Source organism: Ornithodoros turicata, chromosome 9 (assembly GCF_037126465.1).
Source record: "Ornithodoros turicata isolate Travis chromosome 9, ASM3712646v1, whole genome shotgun sequence".
Taxonomy (NCBI): Eukaryota; Metazoa; Arthropoda; class Arachnida; order Ixodida; family Argasidae; genus Ornithodoros; species Ornithodoros turicata.
This window is the reverse complement of record NC_088209.1, coordinates 8,039,999-8,061,796: the sequence shown is the minus strand read 5'-3', so window position 1 is coordinate 8,061,796 and position 21,798 is coordinate 8,039,999. Positions and strand designations below refer to the sequence as shown.

Below are 21,798 nucleotides of genomic sequence, written 5' to 3'. Positions count from 1 at the left end.
CTCCATTACTGATCAAGATCGTAGCAAACATTTTCTTCTATCAGCACCACCCTGCAAATATGCAGGAAATTGGACTGCCCATCGCATTGGGAAATTATGTTGCCTGATTGGTTGTCACCGTTCCTGCGTCTTGAGGTACTGATTGGCCGCTGCTAACAACAGTATTTTCGATAAGGTTCTCCTCAACAGCCATTTCAATAAGGTTTTTGTGACAAACAGTAGCTCTAAGTAAAATAACATTGGTGACATAGTGACTGTTGAAACTCAAGCTTTCATCTGAGAACAAGCTGTTTATCCATTTTAGTGCCGCTTTAACTAGTGACTCAAGTTCCTTTTGTGTTGTTGTCAAGGGTTTTTTTTTTTTTTTCACTTTCTCGTCCCTTTTACAGCTTAGATAATTTCATTTCATTTTTTATTACCTTAAGCACCCCTACTGGGGCGTTACACAAGGGGGGAAGACAGTACAAAAAGAAAGTAGCAGTCACAAAGCAGCAAGAGAGCAAGAGCTACAATAATAGCTGCAACCCTGAAACTCACAAGAATATATTACCTTTCCCACAGAAATATCCTCTCGGTCTATACTTCCTCACGCTTCTCAGCGGAGACCTGGGATATTTCGGAGACAGCTTCGCCTGCTGCACGGACGCCATGCCCTTACGTATGAGCTCCTCCAAAATCTTCCGATCATCGGTGCTAGAATCGCTCGGGCTCACAGGTTCGCCGTTTACAAAGTTCGATATCGGTTTTCTCATCATGCTCCGTGGTCGGTACCGCTATGTTGGTGGTCGGAGTCTCTTCCCATCCGTCGGGAGACTTTCTGCTAGGCAGGCTGCTCGTACTCGTGGTGGAAGTGCAGTTCCCGGAGGCTACTTCGATCGTACGATCTCCAGAACAACGCGCGCTCGAAGTCACGTCCGTTGCAGGGTTCAACATATTGGACATGTCTTGGTAGCCGCATAAAATCCTATCTCGAGGTCCATCGTGCTTGTAACGCCCGCTCGAATTCGCTAGACTGCCACCCTGCTCTTCCGAACTGGCGGAAGGCGTCAATTCTGTGTCTAGCGTGTCTTTTGCTTCAGTATCAGCAAAATTTGTTTTCGTGGATTCCGCGATGCTTTTCGGGCCTTTAACCATCAGGTGGACTTCATTGGCAGGACGTTCACCATTTGGGTCACACGTAATTCTCTTTGTCGTCGATGTGACTCTGTTGTTATGTGTCGATGTTGTTTCCGTATCGGCGTCTCTTTCGCACTCCGCGAGATTTTGTCCGTTTTTATTAGCCTTATAAAAGCCGTGGATACCTTCGTAGACTCAAAGGAAGGGCTGCTTTCTACCAAATTTACAGGCGTAGATGGAGACAGGTTTTGACATGAACCGTTCGATGCAATGTTGTGTACGCCTTGCAGACGTTCGTCCTTTATGTTTGCTTTGCTTCTTAGCTCGAGGAACGTGCTATAAAGCTCATCGGATAACTTTTCAACATCCTCAGCCGATGGCAGGTCATCGACAGAGCATGAACGCTGTGACTCGCCCTAGGCCGCTTTCTGACAGATTCTGTCCCGCCTCACGCCTCCCAGACGTGCACGTCGACAACAATATGTATTTCTTGGGAGAACCGACCTTTCGTTGACCGACAGTCCGCGGGTCCTCCACGGACCTCGATTTCTTTCGACCACTAAAGATGCTCAACGAAAGAATCTTTTCGAGGCTGGCCTTCACTGCCAGTTCCACAATCTTGTCTATATCATCCCGACTTTTGAGTGCGCCGAATGTTTCATCAACCCTCCCATCAGCAATCTTTCGTCGCTTTCTTCTCAATCAACGAACCCATTTTCTCTAGCAAGCTCAACATCCGCACGCACGTCTTTCGCTCTACAGTTGCAGCACGCGCAGCGGCATTGAACGGGCTTGCTTTCGTGCATGGGAACGTCGGGCGGAGATGGCGCACGAGGTTTTCTCGCGTACCTTCGACTCAGGTTCTTACAGGAAGCACGTTTCTTCTGCCATCCTTGTCCGAGGCAGCCTGCGAATTTCTGCGAGCATCGCTCGCAGCTGCAGTTCAGCACCGTGTTCTCGTCGTCTGCTGCTACCCCGGATTCTGAACGGCAGCACTGATGTCTCGGTGCTTGGGTTCGATAATATCGAACCCAAGGGACTGCAGAACAACCGCTGGACTGCAGAACAACCCAAGTTACGGCCTTCACAGTAAATCATTTTACACCTTTATTTGCTCAAACAAGGTGTATTCATATAAAAACACCCTTTTCTATTCCACAAAGAGTGCAAAAAGTGCATTAGTAAGGGTGTAATATCGACATATACCACGCTTTATCCAATGTGGATCATTAAGGGTGTAAAGTGAGGTGTTGAAACAGGTGTTTTCCGTCGAATGCACCTTTTTTACACTCATTTGAATTGGGAGTATGGTGTTAAAAATGGTGTTTTATTTCGTGAGAGAAAAATTATGCTGGTTTCACAGCTCCGCTCAGCAAGTAATCACATTATAGACGATAACCTGAGTTAAAAACACAGTATTTGACAGGGAGGGATGTTGGAAATTTAGCTTATATCTTTGACTCGTTGCATGCGCGAGTGTTAATTGCAAAAACACATTCCCCCCACCGCTACAAACGTTTCCCGCCCCACCACATGTAACGAACGTGCCCCAACAAATTGTACTTCAGTATATGATCCATCCGACACGCCAATATAGGCTACTGAGGGTGCCCTATGTCTCTTTATGCTTCTGCACTCAGGTTGGTCCCACAGTGTTACCAAGCTAACGAGGCGTGCCTGCGACGCATTGCGCTCCGGCTTAGGTTCTACGATGGAACCACGGCTGGAAGTCTACCGTGTTCGCGGTGCTGCTAGAAGCAAGAACGTCGAACTGCATGTCTCGGCCAGTGGTGTCGGTATGCTGCCGCGGAAGCTCCTATTACACTATTGGCGAGGGAATATTTGCGAACAAATAATTCCATCATAAAAGGTGTTTTCAATAGAATACTCCCATTTTAAGGGTGTTTTTGTTTTTATACACCCATTATAACAGTGTTTTACTAGGAATACACTTAACTAAAGGGTGTACTAGAAAACACCCAATATTTGAGTGTAAGGGCAACACCAAAAAGGTGTGCGCCATGGGACAAGCCATTTACACCAAAAACGTGTAAAAAAGTTTACTGTGTTGCATATCATATGCAAGGCCGTAACTTGGGTTGTTCTGCAGTCCAGCAAATGGCATCCTCACTGCGGGTCGCACATTGGGCCTTGTTTGACTGGGTTGGTCTTACGACTCCGTTTTTTAAGATGCCTCGGGAACACACGAGGATGTCTTCTTTTGGACCTTGTGCGACCTTCCTCTAATGTGCTTCGGCGTGTCGGGTTGTCTTCTGTAGAGGATGATTCAAAGCGGGCACGTTCGTCCCGGTAAGGTGAGCCTTCGCATGTGCCATCCGCAGTAAATATATGTTCTCGATGGAACAGCTGGAATTTTGCCTTCCTCTAGAGCTTGTTGCGAAGGTGGAATATTTCTCACGTTACTATACGTCCATTTACTACACCTTCTTCCAACCTGCTTTGACCTTGCCGTGCTGAAGTCCCATTCGTGACCAGCGTGCTAGGAACCACCTTCCTATCCCTCGAGGAGTCCCTGATGCCCGAAATGTTATCGAGGGTGACAGCGGCACCGAGCGACACCTCTCCCCAGCTCTCAGTGCGCCCGTGTGAGTGGACGTTCTTGGGAGGCCAATCTGGTTGACTGCCTTTTGAAATGCGGCCTCCTGTTCCGAACGCACGTTTAGATTTGTGTGACAGCCGCAAGAGCTTCTTCGACTCTCCGCCAGCATTGCTGCTTTCATCACCATCTTAGAGCTCTGGGTGCTGCCGAGCCTGTCACCGGAGGCGCTGCGAGTTCCGCAAGTGTCTGCTCGCAGCCTGTCGTTCTCCTTGTCGCGCGTGACATGCACGTGCGGCAACAAGTTCCTCTGCTGAGCTTTCATGTGCGGAGAAATTGGAATCTTGCTCGGACTGCACTGTCCGTTTATTTTTGCGCACGGCTTCTTCGATTTTCGTCCAACGATTTTAGCTTCTCTAGCGACAGTTTCTTCATCCGCAGCCCAGATTTTTCGTATGGACATGAGAGATGCTCTTGTGGGATTGCTTTTCATATCTCGAGACGCGCACAAAATGAGTAAGTCACAAGAATGCCAAGTTTAAATGTGGCTTCTCATATTGTTTGTCTTGTGTTTAATTCTTTACATATTAATTGTATGGCCTGCTCCATTCTACCAGTAGCTCTGTCTTTTCGGTAGCCCTTTCTATAAAGATGGCTACCAGGCTCTTCCATCCCCAGGATAGAGCCCTGCACGGATGAGATTTTTGGCACCGCGTCCGACCCGCATCCGCGCACACGTTATCCGCGTCCGATCCACATCCGCAGCATACACAACAGTTTACATCCGCATCCCATCCGCTGAGCAAAACGCACCATCCGCATCCGATCCGCAAAAATCCGCACGTTTCGAAGGCCACGTAAACACCGCAGAAAGCATGTTGGTATAATTTCGGATGCCTCCATGCTGTCACGGAAGGACTCACGACGACAAGCAAAGGTAAACCTTTCAACAAACGCGATATGGAGAGACTTCTGGAATGCGTGGAACGCTACCTCGCCAGTGCTCGCGTGGTTCGAGATGCCAGAATGCCTCCTCTCCCGTCTTGGCCGTGCATGGTAAAAGGTGAACCCGAGCATGCGCTCGCTGTCGGCGCACAATACAAATAAATTGCTGGTCGAAAAGTTACAGCACGCGGTATCTCCGCATCCGATCCGCTACCGATCCACTGCTTTCACATCCGCGTCCGGTCCGCATCCGACCTCTAGTCATCCTTACTTACTTAGTTACTTTTTTTTGGTAACTTGTAACTTAACTCGGTACTTTTGCGCCGTGGTAACTTTCAGAGGAACTTGTTCCTTTTTCAGCTAGCTTTGCCAAAGTAACTTACGTTGAGTTTCAAGTTACTTTTAACTTGCTTTTCACTCACGTCCACATATTTTCTTGCTTTCTCTTACGTTCCTTCATGGCATTTTGTTTTTGCCATAGAACGTGTTATTCAATCAAAGACTTTATTCAGGAAGTAAGAACCGCTGCCATTGAAATGAAGCTGAACCATTGTGCGTCCACAGGGGGAGTAATTAAGATGAAAAGCGTTCGAATAGACCTCTACCAGAGAAACGTCGTCATGACATTGGTAGACAGCCTGAAACCGAAACAAATCGGAAGGAGAGGGCTGGGTTCCACGAACGGGCACTTGTTCGAAGCTATTGGTGAACAAGATCGCGCCCGAAAGCCACGATCTTGAGGGGATTACCATACGGTCCCTTGGGACGCGACCCTCGATCCTGCTTTTCTTTCAATGGGAGGCAACGAACAAGTGCTCGTTCGTGGAACCCAGCCCTCTCCTTCCGATTTGTTTCGGTTTCAGTCTGTCTACCAATGTCATGATGACGTTTCTCTAGTAGAGGTCTATTCGAACGTTTTGCATCTTACTCCCTGTGGGCGCACAATGGTTCATCTTCGTTTCAGCGGCAGCGGTTCTTTACTTCCTGAAAAAAATCGTGTGATTGATTGAACATCACGTTTTATGGCAAAAAATGGCACGAAGGAACGGGAGAGAAAGCAAGACAATGTGTGGACGTGAGTGAAAAGCGAGTTCAAAGTGACTTGGAACTTTACTTTAGTTACTTTGGCAAAGTTATCTGAAAAAAGAACCATGCAGTTCCCCTGAAAGTTACCACGGCGCAAAAGTACCGCGTTAAGTTACAAGTTACCAAAAAAAGTAACTTAGTTACAGTAACCAGTTACCTCGAACTCCGGAAAGAAGCACCCAAATACAACGCAACCGCCGACGGTTGGGAGGCAAAACGGTGGCTCACTGTAGACGCTGCTGGAAGACGCCAATAGTCCGCACCTGGCAACCGAAAGCACGCGATTTTCGCAAGCTTTGTCATGCAGTGCTGTAAGGTTTGTTGCGTTTCTTTCCGCGTTTTGTAGTTCGCAGTATCGATATATACGGTATCGCCCATCGCGTCAGCGGACCATCACTCGAAAGTGCGCGCAAATCAAACAAAATCACCGCAATACAACTTCGGTAGCGCTGACGGCGTTGCGAAAGGTAATCTACACGGTCGCTGAGACGCGCGTGCCAGACATCCGGTCACGAAAACGCGATTTATCCGATGGCGCAAATTACGCGAGTAAATATGTGGAAGGGTCCGTGTAGCAGTTGGGAGCATGCTCCTGACACTATTTCGCGTGAGCGTGCAATATGCTGCTCCTGCGATTTTGCACGTCGTAGTAACTGTCCACATCGCGCCAATTGCGTCCTTCGATCCAATCGGATTTCCGCGGAATTCCGGAGCAAAACGTCGTGAAATTTCGAGCCAAACAAGGGATTCCGGGAAATTTCCGTGCGAAACATAACTTTGTTTGAACATAATTGATGGACTACGTTAGTGGTAGAACAGACCCAAAACCACGATTTAATTAGCAAAGTTCCATCCAAAAATAGGGGAAAAAAAAAGAAGAAAGAAACAGGACAGTACAGCAAAGTCGTGCTTAAACTCTACTTTGAAAAAATCGTGCCAACACTTCGTAGTCACATCGTTGCAATGCCACCTGACGAGGTTGCAAGAAGTAGACTACCCACTACCATTTGTCCTCAACAGATTGGAGGAACGCATGTCCAGTGAAACGATACGACCCAAACTGGACGGAACTGTGGGCAACTGCTCCACCGTATTTCCATTTTAACACGGAATTTTCCACACCTTAGGCAAGCAGGCAAATGATGTAGGCAGTAGAGTGGCATATAAAATCCAAACCAGATTACAAGATTTAACGCATTTCACAAGGAAAACTGAGACACCGAACATACGAATGAAATTGTTCCACGCAGAAGAAACGTGGATTAAAAAATTCTGCTCTCCTAGGGCTCGTGTTATATAGGCAAGACGAGAAGATATATAGTGGACTGACTGGTGAACAGTTCGGGCTGTGAAAAATGACAGAACTTCGGAGATAGCAAAACATATGGCAAGCTGCCCATGCTGCGTACCTTGCTTTGACAGACCTGTTGTCTACAGCATGTAGGTGATAAGAAGCAGAGAATCATTCTTGAGGCGACGTTGATAGAAAGTAGCCCCAGGAGCGTAAGTATGCCATCAGTAAACAGACCCCCTTCTATTTACACCTAATCACCTTTTAAGTGTAATAAACTATTTTATTGCCTGCTTTTAGTTGTTTGCGTGTGGTTAGTCTTCGTAGCTGTTCCCCAACCTCAGGATCATGGCTCTTCAGCCATTCCTAGCTTGTCTCATCTTCTCAACATTATGTCATCATGACGTTCCTATTGATGGCATTTCCTCAGCTGCAGAGGGAATGTGAATCTTTAAAGCAAGTTTACTTAAGAAGAGAAACTTAGCCAAGTTCAACGTGAAGCAGTGACAGACATTACTGTATTGGTCTCATACACTGGTTCCCGGATGCGACAGTTGATGCCACATACATTGGCATAAAAGTCAAATACTACAAGCAAGTTGCATTATATGTGATGAAAGATGAAAGATGTATATATATATATATACATATATAAGCATTATATGTATATACCTTGAACAACAGAAAAAGTAATGGGGCTCCCCATAGTGGGCAGTGAGTGCCATAATTTTCTCAGATTTTTTAATGCACTTTTCGCTCGTTATTGAGGAAAGGATGCATTTTGAATGCATTTTTTTTTCTTTTCATAAAATTCGTAAGTTGGGGATTGACCCTCGCTCCAGTACAGTGTACACAATAAAAGCCATGAAGGGGTCAAGGGGTGCCCAGATTGGAATAAGAGTCCCCTCTGCGAATTAACCGCCACAACACGAGCCGCGTTCAGTCCCTTTTCTTTTCCGAGTGTCTCTCCCGTCTCCTGGAGGTGCTTCTCCTACGTGACCTGTGGGACCGGTCCTCTGAGGAATCACGCTCACGGCTCCTGGATCTGGTGTTCTTTCTTCTACTTGGGGTTTGGCTGCCCCTGCTCGGACTGCACTGTTTAAGGCTCCGTTCCAGGACACGACGTTGGTGACTCAGCTGGGGAAATAATTCTGCAGAAAGAGACGGGTGTCAGGGCTAACATTCAGGATTTAGCGCGCTAGTTGCACAAATTCTGTCGTGATAGCCGATATGCAAAGAGCACACAGAAATGTGTGTTGTCTACCTAAGTGCAACTGTTAACATAACTGCTAACAAAAAACTGAAAAGGTACGTGATGGGAATAGATGTTCAAAGGCTGGAACACACAGAAAGGACAAATACGTAGAAAGCCTCGAGTGCCTAAAAAATTAATGATGAAAGAAGGAAGTCACTGAAAATACAGGGTGTTTTTTTTATGAAGACACATTTTTAATTAAAAAAAACAACTAAGGGCTATAGCAATTCTGTTTTCACTTCTATCATCTCTGGGCCGGCGGACGTTCTTGGCCATATGTCGCTCAAATGTCAAATGACTAATTACCTAAAAATCATTAATTAACTGTTGAATTATAAAAGCTACGAAGTTGTCCCAATGGGAACATCTGTTCCTTTCGGTGACCTGACATCGTAGCCGTTTTCAGAACCAAAATCCGTTCGGTAGATCGTCCGCAAAAAATTCGTGAAGGAACACCATTTCTTCTTTATTTTGTTCATTGCGCATCTTCGGAGACGCGACTTTAACCAGGCCACATACTTGTTAGGCCATATAAGACTGTAGCACAAAGTTCTTTCTTTCTCTCTTCCGAAGCGACATCCTCTGGTTGCTTGCACCTATTCTAATGGAAAGTTTCACCTCTGATTCTTCTTACCAGAGCTTGAGGTAACTCGTTATTGTAACTAAGTTCTTGTTGTTCTTTTTGTCTTGTTCTTGTAACTTAACTCGGTACGTTTGCACCATGGTAACTTTCAGAGGAACTCGTTTCTTTTTTGGGTATTTTTTCAAAGTAACTTAAGCTAAGTTCCAAGTTACTTTTAATTCGCTTTTCACTCATGTCCACATATTTTCTTGCTTTCTCTTACGTTCCTTCATGGCATTTTTTTTTTGCCATAAAACGTGATGTTCAATCAATGACAGTATTCTATTCAGGAAGTAAGAACTGCTGCCATTGAAATGAAGCTGAATCGCTGTGCTCACAGAGGTAAGATACAAAGTGTTCGAATTGTTGGACATCAATGAAAACGATCTAAGCATGATGCACTCCTCTGCAGGCAGCTCAAGGTCTAACTCAACTGCTCACGCGCTCCACACCTGTGTAGCGCTATTTTGTGTCCAAAGCAATTTGGAAGTAACTTGTTCTTTTTTTCAGGTAACTCCGTAACCACAGGTTACATTTCAGGCTGAAGAACTTCGTCATTAACTTAGTTACATTTTTGACACGGTGACTTAGCTCGTAATGAGTTCTTTCTGATGGTTAACTCCTCGATCTATGTTTCTTACGCTCTGTGGGTTGTTTGTCAGCATTATAAAGCAGGGACTCCAGTTTTCGGAAATTTCCCAAAGTATCTGGATACGCACAGTGAATTTGTGAACTGTACTCCGAATACAGTGAACCCTCATTGACACCGTACAATACCGTAACACCTGACAATACCGTACGACCACTGCTCTTCCCGCAAATTTTGGTGATAATGCAAAATGTCATATTAACAAAAAAAAAAAAAAGAAAAAAAAAAAAAGAATCGCTTGAGTTGACAAGCAGAGAAACATACTTTTTGCACGAGTTATTTAAATTCATTTGGTTAATTCATTCGTTGGAGGCTTTGAAGGTGGGGGGCAATGCTATATTTTATATCTTTGATGAGTGGCAGGATAGCACTGATTGGAAAGCTCTGGAGTATGTAATAAATGTACCCTACCTTTAGATGCCTCAAGAGCCTTTGATGCTGCAGCCATCTCTGCCTGCTGAATGCTGCAAAAAAGTGTACGTATATCCGCCAGTGTGTTTTAGATGACAGTCAACGTACCTGTGGCCGGAGCCAGTGGCCAGCCTCTTTCCTCGAAAGTAGACAGCCACAGTATATACACGAGTGTTGGTGGGACCCTTGCATTCTATCACTCTGGAAGGGAATAGAGAACGGAAAAACAAAACTTGTATTTGCGACTGCTTGACAGGCAGGGTTCTAGGAGGTTTTGATATGGCTGTATTCGCTACAATACACTCCTGAAACAGAACTTCTCAGCATAGCATGCCCTTAGCCAACCATCATGCTCAATGACATTATTCTTCCCCAATTTGTTGAACCTGGGAAGCTTACACCTTTGTGTGAGACTTGAGAAGTTACGTTAACTGTCACAAAAAGAAAACTTGACCACATAGTGTGGCGAAGGCACAGAATTGTACTGTTATCACTCCTGATTTGAGAAAGTACGAGGCATACGCCTTTTTGTGAGGCTTATCAGTTACGTTGCCACAAAAAGGAAACTTGACCACATGGCACGGTGAAGGCACAGAATTGTACTGTTGTCGCTGCTGATTTGAGGAAAGCACGAGGCATATGCCTTTTTGTGAAACTTATCAGATATGTTAATTGTCACAAAAAGGAAACTTAACCACATAGCGCAGTTAAGACATAGAATTGTACTGTTGTCGCTGCTGATTTGAGGAAAGCATGAGGCATACACCTTTTTGCGAGACTTATCAGATATGTTAACTGTCACAAAAAGGAAACTTATCCACATAGTGCAGTGAAGGCATAGAATTGTACTGTTGTCGCTGCTGATTTGAGGAAAGCACGAGGCCTACGCCTTTTCGTGATACTTATCAGTTACGTTAATTGTCACAAAGAGGCGTAAGCCTCGTGCTTTCCTCAAATCAAAAGTGATAACAGTACAGTCATGTGCCTTCACCGTGCTATGTGGTCAAGTTCTGTTTTAAGATTCTAGTTCTAGAAAGTTCTGCGATGGTACTGTAGGGTTGTCATGATGGTTCAGATATCAGGTTGGCGCCAAAATAATTGCAGTTTCGATACCTGAAATTGTGACGCTTATTTTCGAATGAACTAAAGTCTCACTGTCTGTTTTATAGATAATTTTGAAGCTCGTAATTAACTCTACTTAATTAAGGTAGTTGTTTCAATTGATGTTTTTTTTTTCTTGTTTTAAGCCCTCAAAGTAACGATGGAAAAGAAGAAAATCCAAACAATTTCATTAGGTACATATATGAGTTCAAACTATACCGTCAAGTGGCCGAAATTGCTCAAAATATCAACTGAGCATTTCGCCGGGGAACCATTGATAAACGTGCAGTCCAATATTGGTTAAAAAAATTTCCTAGCAGGGATGAGAGCCCTGAGAATGAGGAGCGTCGTGGACGTCCTTCAGTCATCGATGACAACCAACTGAGGGTCATTATTGAAGTAGACCCATGCAAAATAACTATAGAGAGGTTGTGGAAGATATAAACTTTGACCATTCAATGGTTGTTCGACACCTGCACCAAATCCAAAAGACTAAAAAAGCTTGGCTTCGGTTCCCGTGCTTTGCGACACAGCATCATCTAAAAGATAGGGTTTTTAGATAGGGAACGCAGCCGTATCAAGGGGGGGGCGGTCGCACCCCTTGAAATCTTTCCCTGCTTTACGGCCTAGTTCGAATTCATGCGATAAAATCGTTTGGACTTGCTTCTTTTCCATTGCTCTTTCGAGAGCCTAAAATAAGCACAAATGAAACGTTAATAAAAAAACAAAAAAAACACTACTTTAACTGAATAGAGTTAAGTACGAGCTCCAAAATTATCTATAAAACAGACAGAGTAAACAAACATGTCAGATTCCAGTTCATCTGAAACGAAGTGGCGAGATTTCAGGCCAGAAAAACCGCAATTATTTTTATACCAACCCGATACCTGAACCATCATGACGCACACATGGTACAGTCACAAAACTTCCCAGAACTACACTCTTAAGACAAATAGCACGGTGAAGTCCAACCACTGCAGAGAATTGTACCATTATCACTCCTGATATGCAGAAAACGCAGAGCGTACACCTTTTTATGTGAGTGTAGAGGCCTTGTCGTCACTGTTCTACTCCTTGTGTGAGCGTAGATGACTTTTTCAAAAACTTTCCTTCCCTTCGGATACTGTTGCAAAAATTTTACGATCGAATGGCATCCTTTCTATGCGACTGACGCAGACACGCGCATGAGGTAATCGTACCCCAAGCAGCACAACATGTTGGCCCAATACCGGACCAGTATTGGCAATACCGGACCAATATTGGTCCAACCTGGGTCATATATTGGGTCAACATGATATGCTGCTTGGGACTCTTGCTACACTTCCTATCCAGCAAGTGCAGGCTAGCTCCTACTCCCAAGTGTTACCTCCCAATAAAGGAGGACGATGTAAAAAAAATAAAAAATAAAAATATAAAGAAAACCCTACTCTCCCCGCAGTCACAATGAGGCACACGATACACCTGTTGTTTTGCACAAAGCACCACAAGAAGTTGACCGAAACAATCATAGAGGATGGAAAGTTGGCACGATAACCTCGTTCCAACCAGTTGCCAGATGAAAAGGTATAGGTGCTCTCAAACCTCCACTTTCAATCTTCGCAAACTTTTACTAGGCAGAACAGCCAAGAAATCTCTTCCTGACCTGTGTGCTACTGAGTACCGAATAATATCAGAATGAGGAAACTGCAGCAAAATACGAGTAGCAAGATAGGAATCAAATTTTCATATTGTGCTTTGACATGCAGAGGCTTCTGAATGTCTCAAGGACCCTTGTGCATCCTGTTCTGTTATGTGATGGCAGTGTGCATGCAGGTCGTTCTAACACGTGAAGAGTGTGCTGGATCTGTGGTCAGCAATACTTAAAAATAGCTGATATGTGATATCTGAGTAATGCCACAGAAAAAACAAAAAAAGAGAAGGAGAAAAAGAGATACAGCAGGAAAACAAATACGAACAAAGGCTATAAACATGCACTAGTCAAGCGCCTGTGGAACATGGTTTTGTACACATTGGGCATTTATCAAAATAAAGGCACGACTCACTTGTAAACTGGAATGTCTGGCTCTCCCCCATCCATTGACCGCAGAGTAAGGCAGCACTGTTGGAGTTTACTTTTTGGATCATTCCAGTCTTGGTTCAAGATAAAGTCCTACATAAGATATAAAGAACAGACACTGAATACTGTTACGTAAATACACAGGGATTGCAGTTGGAAAAAAAAAAAAATGAAAGCCTCTCTGGAGTTACTCTTACTTGCAGCCTTGGAAAGAAGCAGACCTGGCAGAAGGTGCTACAGTATTCTAGACCTTTATCCACAAACAGCGCTCCGAGGAAAGCTAAAAAAAGAGAAGGAAAGTAAATAAGGTTGTAATCTGTATTTCAGTCACCACTGGAAAGCCCTTGCAACTACAACATAAACTGCAGCAATCTAAAGAGAAGGATTGAGGTTTGGGCTTGTTGGCATTCAATAGTAGATGTGAAGCGTAAAGGTATGCGAGAGTGCGTGGAGGAAAACGTGAGAGAATGTGGCCCTCTGAACGGGTTCTGCTATTTTGTGGAGAACATAATCGCAGTACTTCTGACCAACAATCGGAGAAGTATGACATATTCACAAAATGAATAGGACTATGCCTCCCCAGAACACTTACTGACGTGCTGCGGAACTTGCAGATCACATGTATTACCCGTCAGAAATGTGAAATTACGGCCGTAACGGTTACGGCCGTAAGTGCGTACCATCATGGTCTTCTTGCCAGCCAGCCAGCAATACGGCCTTTGCGACAAAACTGAGATAGAAGGGCAACGGCGTTCCCGCAAGATGGTTTACGGCGTTCCATTGAAACTGTCCAAGCCTCGTCACCAAGTGCCACAAGCAGGATTTCGCACATTTAATTCAGTTTGGAATAAAATGTTTTTTTTTTTTTATGTGACATTGTTCTGTCATGTTTCTTTTGGGTGTTTTTTCTTATGCATTTTTGCACATGGGTTTGCTTTTTATCTCGTCTGTTCCGAGTGTTCAATTCATAGCAACACCCTCGAACCACGGCACGCGATATCACACCATGTCATCTGCATCCACAAAGTCAGACACGACTCAAAAAAAGCATCCAGAGCACTTCAAACCAGATGTAGTTTGCTGTTGTATTTTCAAAATTTTAAAAATACCAACCAAGCATTGTTTTTTGTGTACTCTCAGTGAGAAAAAACGTGACTTCACTACATTATATTCAATGTTCGCAGACGTGTTTATCGATGTGGACATCATCGGCACAATGCCTTCACGGATACAGTCTCGTAGCGTCTCAGAGTTTAAGGCCTTATGTAACTTCCTGCACTTGTTAATGCAGTAACCTTTTGGGCCACATACATGTGCCCGTCTGACAGAGGTATACGTATGTCTCTACTTTCAGATGAAAGCACAATCCATTGAAAAAGGAAGACCCTAGACGCTGGATGTTCACCAAACGGAACTGGGAAATGGCTGAAATGGCCTCATAATGTCCTCACGTCGAAAAGTCTCACTAAATATATACCCTACCCTATATTCTCACCCTATATTCAGTGACTCCAATGGTGTATTACCTCTAGGAAAGGACGGATTTCACCGCATTACACTAATGCTTCACGATGGGCAGGCGCACGGTGCACTTGGTTTAAAGGGACTATGAAACGATTTTTTTCTTCGTTTCGTTCGAAAGAAGACATTTTTCTGAGTCTAGAACCGAAATTTTACTTTCGTCGCGCGAGCGGATTTCTCGGGAGCGAATTTAAACGGAGCGGCGAAGGGAGGACAGCTGGCGTCGCGCCGCGCCGTGCCGCCGAGTGGAGACATAACGGGTAACTTGACGCGACCACGGCCGGCTCAGCAACACGTCATCGTGACGTGTTGCCGAGCCGAGGAATCCCGCCAGGAGCATGCGCCGTAGGATCCCGCGTATGCGTTCATCGGGAGTGGAAATCTCCATGACAGCAGCTTTCGCGCGATCGGCAGATTTCGGCAGTGGCGGCAGCCACAGCACGAGCTCGCGGCATTACTTGCCATTGTGCAACACCGGTGACGTAACGGGGAACCGAAGAGCGGTCCGTACAGTTACACCATCGGCAGGGAAATATGCGCGGGAGAGGAGGAACGCGGAAGAGACATTTCAAGTGCGCGCTCCTCGCAGAGTGGAGCGATTTCGTCCGGAAAAATTTGTGGCATATTAGTTTCTCTGCGGGAAGAACAGTTTCCATCGAAAAAAAGTATGGGGGTTCGGGAAATTTCATAGTCCCTTTAACCCTTTGAAAGGTACGGGCGCAGCAGTGCGTCTGAAAGTCTCAGTTCCAATTTTCATGACCCTTTCTTTATGGTGTTGTTTTCTGCTCCTGGATGAGGGTCATTCTTGCAAGTGTAGCTGGTAATATATCGCTGGAGGGTGGGCATTGCCCGCAGAGCAGACGGCAGCGCAGTGAAGCTGAATGTGCAGAACACGTTCACCGGCACCAACAGCCTACCAGCACACTTGTACCGGATTATCCGGGAGAATCCTGAATTTCGTTAGATCTCCAGATTGTATGAACGTGCCCTCCAATCTCCCAAAAAATTGGGGCCTTGGGCTCTTCTCTCATTTTCCCTTAAAAGCTGCGCAAACGTATGCCTGACGAATTACACAGCCCGTAACATGTATTTTGAGGCATGACCATCCATGGCTGGAGGTCGCGGCAGATCGCGTGTTCCATTGTGTCCGTGTTTCTCAGGAAAACGTGATGTATCGCCAGTCCAGTGTCGTGCAGTAGTTTTTTGTCCTCTAATGGCACTCACCAAACAGAAGAAATACATACGTGCCAAGTGCCTTTTCACAGGTTTTCTGATTAAGCACAACCCGCTGCAGAGCGTAAGCAGCCGCGTGTGACTGCTGCTCAGGATAACGTACCCAAAATGTGACGAATGTCGAATTATTCGAAGGACCCCGTAACAAAAGGTGTACTCGCCATTATTAACATACGGTTATGTAAAAGAAGCTGCCAGGGTATAGCAGCTTGATTTGCAAGCACATCTGCAGCCGCTATAGAAAAAGTTTTCGGATAAGTCACCGCGATGTCATACTGTCTGAATTATACAGTGGGCACACGTATTACTTATGATTAGGGCCTGACTTTTTAGGGTTAAACCCGTATCCGCCCGATATTTACCCCCCGAACGAAATCTGTAAAATTCGGGTTTAACCCGAATCTACCCGAAAACATCCGGGTCGCGTGGCACACTCATAAGCGTGCATTAAAATAAAGTTTGATAACATTGCTAAACATTAGTTCCATGTTAAGACAAATTTTTATTAAACAAAAAAAAAATCACCCGAATACGCCCGAATTCCTGACGACAGAATATGCCGTAACGGGATTTAACCCGAATACACCCGAATTTTCAAATGAAAAATATCACACGATATTTACCCCCCGAATTTGGCCAAAAATAAAACCCGAAAAAGTCAGGCCCTACTTATGATCATGTACCATAAAAAACGTAGCAGGTACCCCAACAGCAGAGACCAGTTATTCATTTTGTGTACCTCAACATCAGGGTGACGTCGAAAAAGGTGCCACCTTGTAAGCAGTTTACTGACATACAATTGAAATGCTCCGCTAGAACAGCTATGTTTTTAAGAACACGAGGACAGACAAAAATGAAGAAAGAAAAAAGATTCATTCGTATAGCAGGGCTGCTGACTGCGAGACCACAGCTGATTTGCCTGTAATTTTTGAGAGAGAGGTCTCGAGACAACCTAAAAGCAGTAGGTCTCACCTTCCAAGATGTCTGCCCTGTCCTTCGTCTGCAACTCTCCTTTGGGATACGGGTAGATGGTGTACTCGACCATACCCAGGTCATCGCAGACGACAGCTTGGGTGCGATTGTTCACCAGTGAGCTCCTTAGCAGCTAGAGTGAACATTTCACAAGCAATGAGCACTGCATAAGCACTAGACAGAATGTGTTTCAAAGACATGAGCTTCAGAAGAAAAAAGAAAAACGAAAAAAAAAAAGGACAAGAAACAAGAAAAAAAAGTGCATTTTAGACAATGGACTCTCTGTTCTCTGTATCAATGCCAGCAAAGCAGACGGCTTTCATACTTACAGACAAGTGGCCTTCATGATGTTCTGGAAAGAATTTATATAAATACTCCGAAGCTACCAGTTGAAGCACGGTATCGCCAAGGAATTCCAGCCGTTGGTTGGAACCCCTAGTGTAGAGACAAAAGAAATGTTGCTGAAGGTGCTATGACATTTCAGTACAGTGGCACCCATTGTGCTAAAGGTATCAGCACTTCCAGCTACAGATACTTGGATGTAAGCCACCAGTATAGATAGAAGAGCACAAAATTTTCAACATGGGAAGCTTAAGTGGAAGTTCTGAGTCGAGCGTCAATGCCAGCAAATTTATTAGCACATTTAACTGACACGGTATACTCTGCGGCTTACAAAACGATCGCCTTACATCCAGTGGATATCCTTCCGAGATCGATCTGGTTTCCTCCTCACTCCATACCCCACCTCCTCTCGCACCAACCTTCTCCGCATGTGCGCAAAGCACTTGCTTTGTTCGTATGTCCTACTCATGTTTCCTGTATTTGAGTGTGTGTTTGAGTGTGTGTTCGCCAACCATGTTCATGAAACAATGTTTGCCAGCAGTGTTGCTTTCGTGTTTTGCTCACGCTTTACTGTTGCTTCGTGTTTCGTTCAGCTAGCTTGAGACGGGCTGAAGTACACTTTCTAGGGTTTATCTCAAAGGGACTGTGATGACTGTAACGACAGCTCAAGAAAATGGGTGGTGGGACATACCACTTTATGATATTTGTTAATTGACGGAAATGGGTATTTATTAGGGGTGTGCGAATCCGAATATTTTAAGTCGAATCGAATATCGAATTGAATGGGGGGAAACATTCCGAATACTGAACCGAATATCGAATATGCATGCAAAATTTATAATATGTGACTTTCACACTAAAAGTTTCCATTTCGTGGCCCATGGCTTTAGTGTAACTTTTCTGGCATTAACTGTCACAAGAGAGACACGCAATTCTTCTGATTAAAGCCCCTACTCTTTAATTTTACATCAGAGTGCTTCCTGCTTTTCAGGTGAGCCCACACTTACTGGAGTGGTTACCTTCATTTCAAAATTTTATGTCAGGCAGTAGCATGTTATACAGATGAGACTGTAATTGTTTCAGACAACCACAGGCCATTTGTGAAACACACGAATTGGCATCCTGCCTCAGCTTTGCCATGAACACCCTTTAGTTTCTGTGCTCTCACCCGAGGAAGTTGCACTGCTGAAATTTTAGACATAAAGGACATCTTTAAAACACCCTTCTTGTTTGTGGGCTGTAGTCATTCCTCAAGAGTCCTACCTTTTAAAAGGCAACCTCACAAACATCAAATTAAATGATGCATAATGTAAAAACCCTGAGACTAGGGAACGTTTTTACATTATGCATCATCTTCACCAGCTCGCTTGCTTCATTGCCATTTTTTCCTTATCAAATTAAAGTCCCCGTCGGCACCGCTAAACTGTATGTGGGAGGGGCTCCACCACTTCCACAGATGATGTCTACAAAACTAAGTTTGGATAATGTTATCTTAAACTAAACACCGTCCCGCTTGTGTTGGTCCTGCAGCAAGGGCAATTACGTAAAGCAGGCTTCACCTCATGCACGGAAGCATCAGGTGAAGCCCACTTTCGGGTTGTGTCGTTCATATTCGTGGAATAGTCGAATATTCGAAAAATCGAATATTGGATATTCAATTCGCGAATCGAATAGGTCGAGCGTTTGATATTCGATTCGAATTTGAGAACTCGAATATTCGTACACCCCTAGTATTTATAAAAAAAAAAGAGAAAAAATGGGACGTAATTTTTGAATGTGCACTGCTTGTGCTTGAAAAAAGAAAATAGACAATACGACAGAGGGGCTAGAAGATTAGATACTATTCGCGGGATCTCAGGGAAAGTGAATGACTACGAGCAACATCACTTAACTGAGAAATGAAAGAAGAAACAGAGGATTGACAAATTGCAGCGTCATCAAGTGCACGTCGCTTGCAAATATGACAATATGTCCGCTTTGAGCAAGGTTGTCGAAAAAAAATTCGAACATTTATAGAAAGATCTTCTCCAGTGGGCTTTCCTGGATAAAACTTGGATATTTTTGGAAAATATATACGAGGCTAGAAACGCGACAGAGTAAAAACAAATGTGCTTTGCTGTTCATGATTTCAGGTGACCTCTCATAGTTCCTGTTTACGGAACTGCCTGTCCCAGCAAGACTGTATCATGTGCATGAAAGAACTGGATGTTCTGAGGCCGTACGTCACTGCACTTGAGCAGAGCATGATCATGTGCGGGATCATGTACATAAGGGATCCTCAATAATTGCTCGAACAAAAAAAATCACAAAAAAGTTGGAATCACGTGCCATCCAAAAAACATTTATCGATGCTCGAAAGCTTTTGTTCCACTGTCAGCACTCTGCAATGTTTTGGCTGTGCTATCTTTGTAACGATTCCAGGATGCACGATGTAAGAAGCCATGCAAGAACATGGCAATACTGGCCAATCCTCCTCTCCTCGTAGAATGGGAATGTAGGGCAACCAAACTCCCTCCGCTGTGCACCTGACAGAGCGGTAGAAAAGAACTCGGGCAGATGTCGACGCTAGACTGCTGTGCAATCATGAGACAATTGATGTTCTGAGGCTGGGAACAACGTGGAAGGGACAAATACATACAAAGCCTCAATTTGCCTAAGAAATTAACGATGAAAGATGAAAGTCACTGAAAAGGTTAGCCAGCTGTAGGACTCGAACCCACATCTTCTGAATTACCGGTCCAGGGCTCTACCAATTGAGCTAAGCCAACACGCCTTCTCAGCGACTTCCAGGGTGCGTCATCTGAAGGGACAAACCAGTCACTCTCTCTCACTCATCCTTCATCTTTAATCGTTACACTGTATCAGTTTCTATTGTGTTCCGAAAAGTAGAGTTCCATGCACGCGCGGTTGAATGGTGCGGATCCTACACTCCATTGGCTTGGCTTGGATTGGCTTTCGGTGCACTTCAGTTACAGTGCCTCGAGGAAGCGAAAGAAAGTCTCTCCCCGAATGGGCAGAAGTAGAAGAAAAGCGGGAAAAAGTTAAATCTGAAAAGTTATAACTTGAAAAAAGTTAAGTTAAAAAGTTACAAAATTAAAAACTTAAAAGCTAATGTTGCACACTTACCGTCCTTTTGCAAACAGCCAACGCTACAAGAAAATAAACCGAGGGTTTTCCGTGTGACATTGAATTCTGATTGTCTTTCACATCACATCTGGAGAAAAGCTCTAAAAAATCCGGATAAAATTGTGCAGATTAAATCCAAACAACTCTGGCTTTGAGGAATGCTGCACACAAAACTGACAACAGCATGTACAACGTCCCGATACACGTCACCAGAATATTTTTTTTTACTGTCTTTCGTCGTGTGTTACCTTAACTCCGTTCTATTTTGAAGCTCTCGTGTAAGTGGCCGTCAATACTGGAGTGTCTCTGTATGTTATTTAACACAAATGAATCAAGAAGCTGGATGATGGGAAGAAAACAAACAAACAAACTTACAAGGTCAAGTTATTGAACCCGATGCTCCGATGAGTAAATGCACGAGCAAGAAGGCGAATGTGAGTGAACTCTATGCCAGTCATGTCTTCAAACTCATTGAGTTTCTGAAGGAAGAGTAAAACATTATACATAAATAATAGAGCTTTTCCGTAAATACGCGCAATGCCTCACGCAACCTGCTCTTTCCCTCAGGATCGTGTGTTGCTTTGCAGATTATATGACACATTACAGAATTATAATGCAAGGACCGCAATATATCCCAGACATTTCCGCGGGTCTAAACCCGTCAGACATGACCGCAATGTCTGAAGCAACCGATACTGCTGACATGGATCACAACCGGAACTAAACTTAAACCAAAAACTGAAAAAAGAAAAAAAAAAAGAAAGAGAACCGTTACTTTATGACGAACCTGAAGTGAACAAAAAAAAATTGTACGGTTACCGGTTCGGGAATTGGTTCAGAGGTGAAAGAATTGTACTACTGACCTATCATTTTTTTTTACTCCTCTGAAACGGTTATCTCACACCTTTTTCTTACGACCGTGTACGGCGAGCGTAAGCTTGCTTTCACGTAGCAAAATTACTGCCCACGAACCAGTTAAACTGGGACCGAAAAAAGTAACGGTTCCAATGCCTGTAAATGTCGCGAACGATTTTTTTTTGTCTGCGTGTGAGTGGGAGGGGTGTTCTCCCTGAGCTGAACCCGAACTGAACCGATATACCTGAACCGGTTCAAGCTGATAATTTCGGTTCAGCGGAGCTCAACCCGAACCGAACCCGGACCGAAGAAAAAAATACTGGTTCCGATCTCTGACAGCTGATGCTTGCATGGCTGAAAGTGCCACGCAAGTGCCAAAATTTAGAGGCAGGAATGCACGAGAAATTCTCACGGTTGTGTCGAATTTTGTTTGCGCATAGAAAAGTTTGGATAGGCTGGAACAGCACCCAGGACAAGTCAGTAAGACCTTGGGAGAATGCTGCAATATTATTTTTGCTGTTTCCTTGTTTTTGCTCTTTGCTTTTGCTTTGCTCTCCGGGCCTTCCCATTCATAAGTTTCACTCCACGGAAACGTTAAGTTTCCACCGTGGAACGCTAGGGGCTCTAATAACAAAACATTCAGCTGTGCACCTCGCAGAG

General features: G+C 44.4%; 1 protein-coding gene across 1 annotated transcript in view; it reads right to left on the bottom strand.

Annotated features, from left to right (window-relative positions):
• Positions 1-7,494: 7,494 nt before the first annotated feature.
• The window catches only part of LOC135368082 (ribonuclease 3-like), a 71,511-nt gene continuing 57,207 nt past the window's right edge, over positions 7,495-21,798 (bottom strand). Inside the window, exons 21-28 of the mRNA XM_064601158.1 lie at positions 20,659-20,762; positions 17,145-17,250; positions 16,816-16,948; positions 13,287-13,369; positions 13,076-13,182; positions 10,041-10,133; positions 9,933-9,985; positions 7,495-8,146 (exon numbers count right to left, since the gene is read on the bottom strand). Coding sequence (XP_064457228.1) covers positions 7,935-8,146; positions 9,933-9,985; positions 10,041-10,133; positions 13,076-13,182; positions 13,287-13,369; positions 16,816-16,948; positions 17,145-17,250; positions 20,659-20,762 — 891 coding nt within the window. The 3' untranslated portion in view covers positions 7,495-7,934. The remainder of the gene's footprint in view (positions 8,147-9,932; positions 9,986-10,040; positions 10,134-13,075; positions 13,183-13,286; positions 13,370-16,815; positions 16,949-17,144; positions 17,251-20,658; positions 20,763-21,798) is intronic.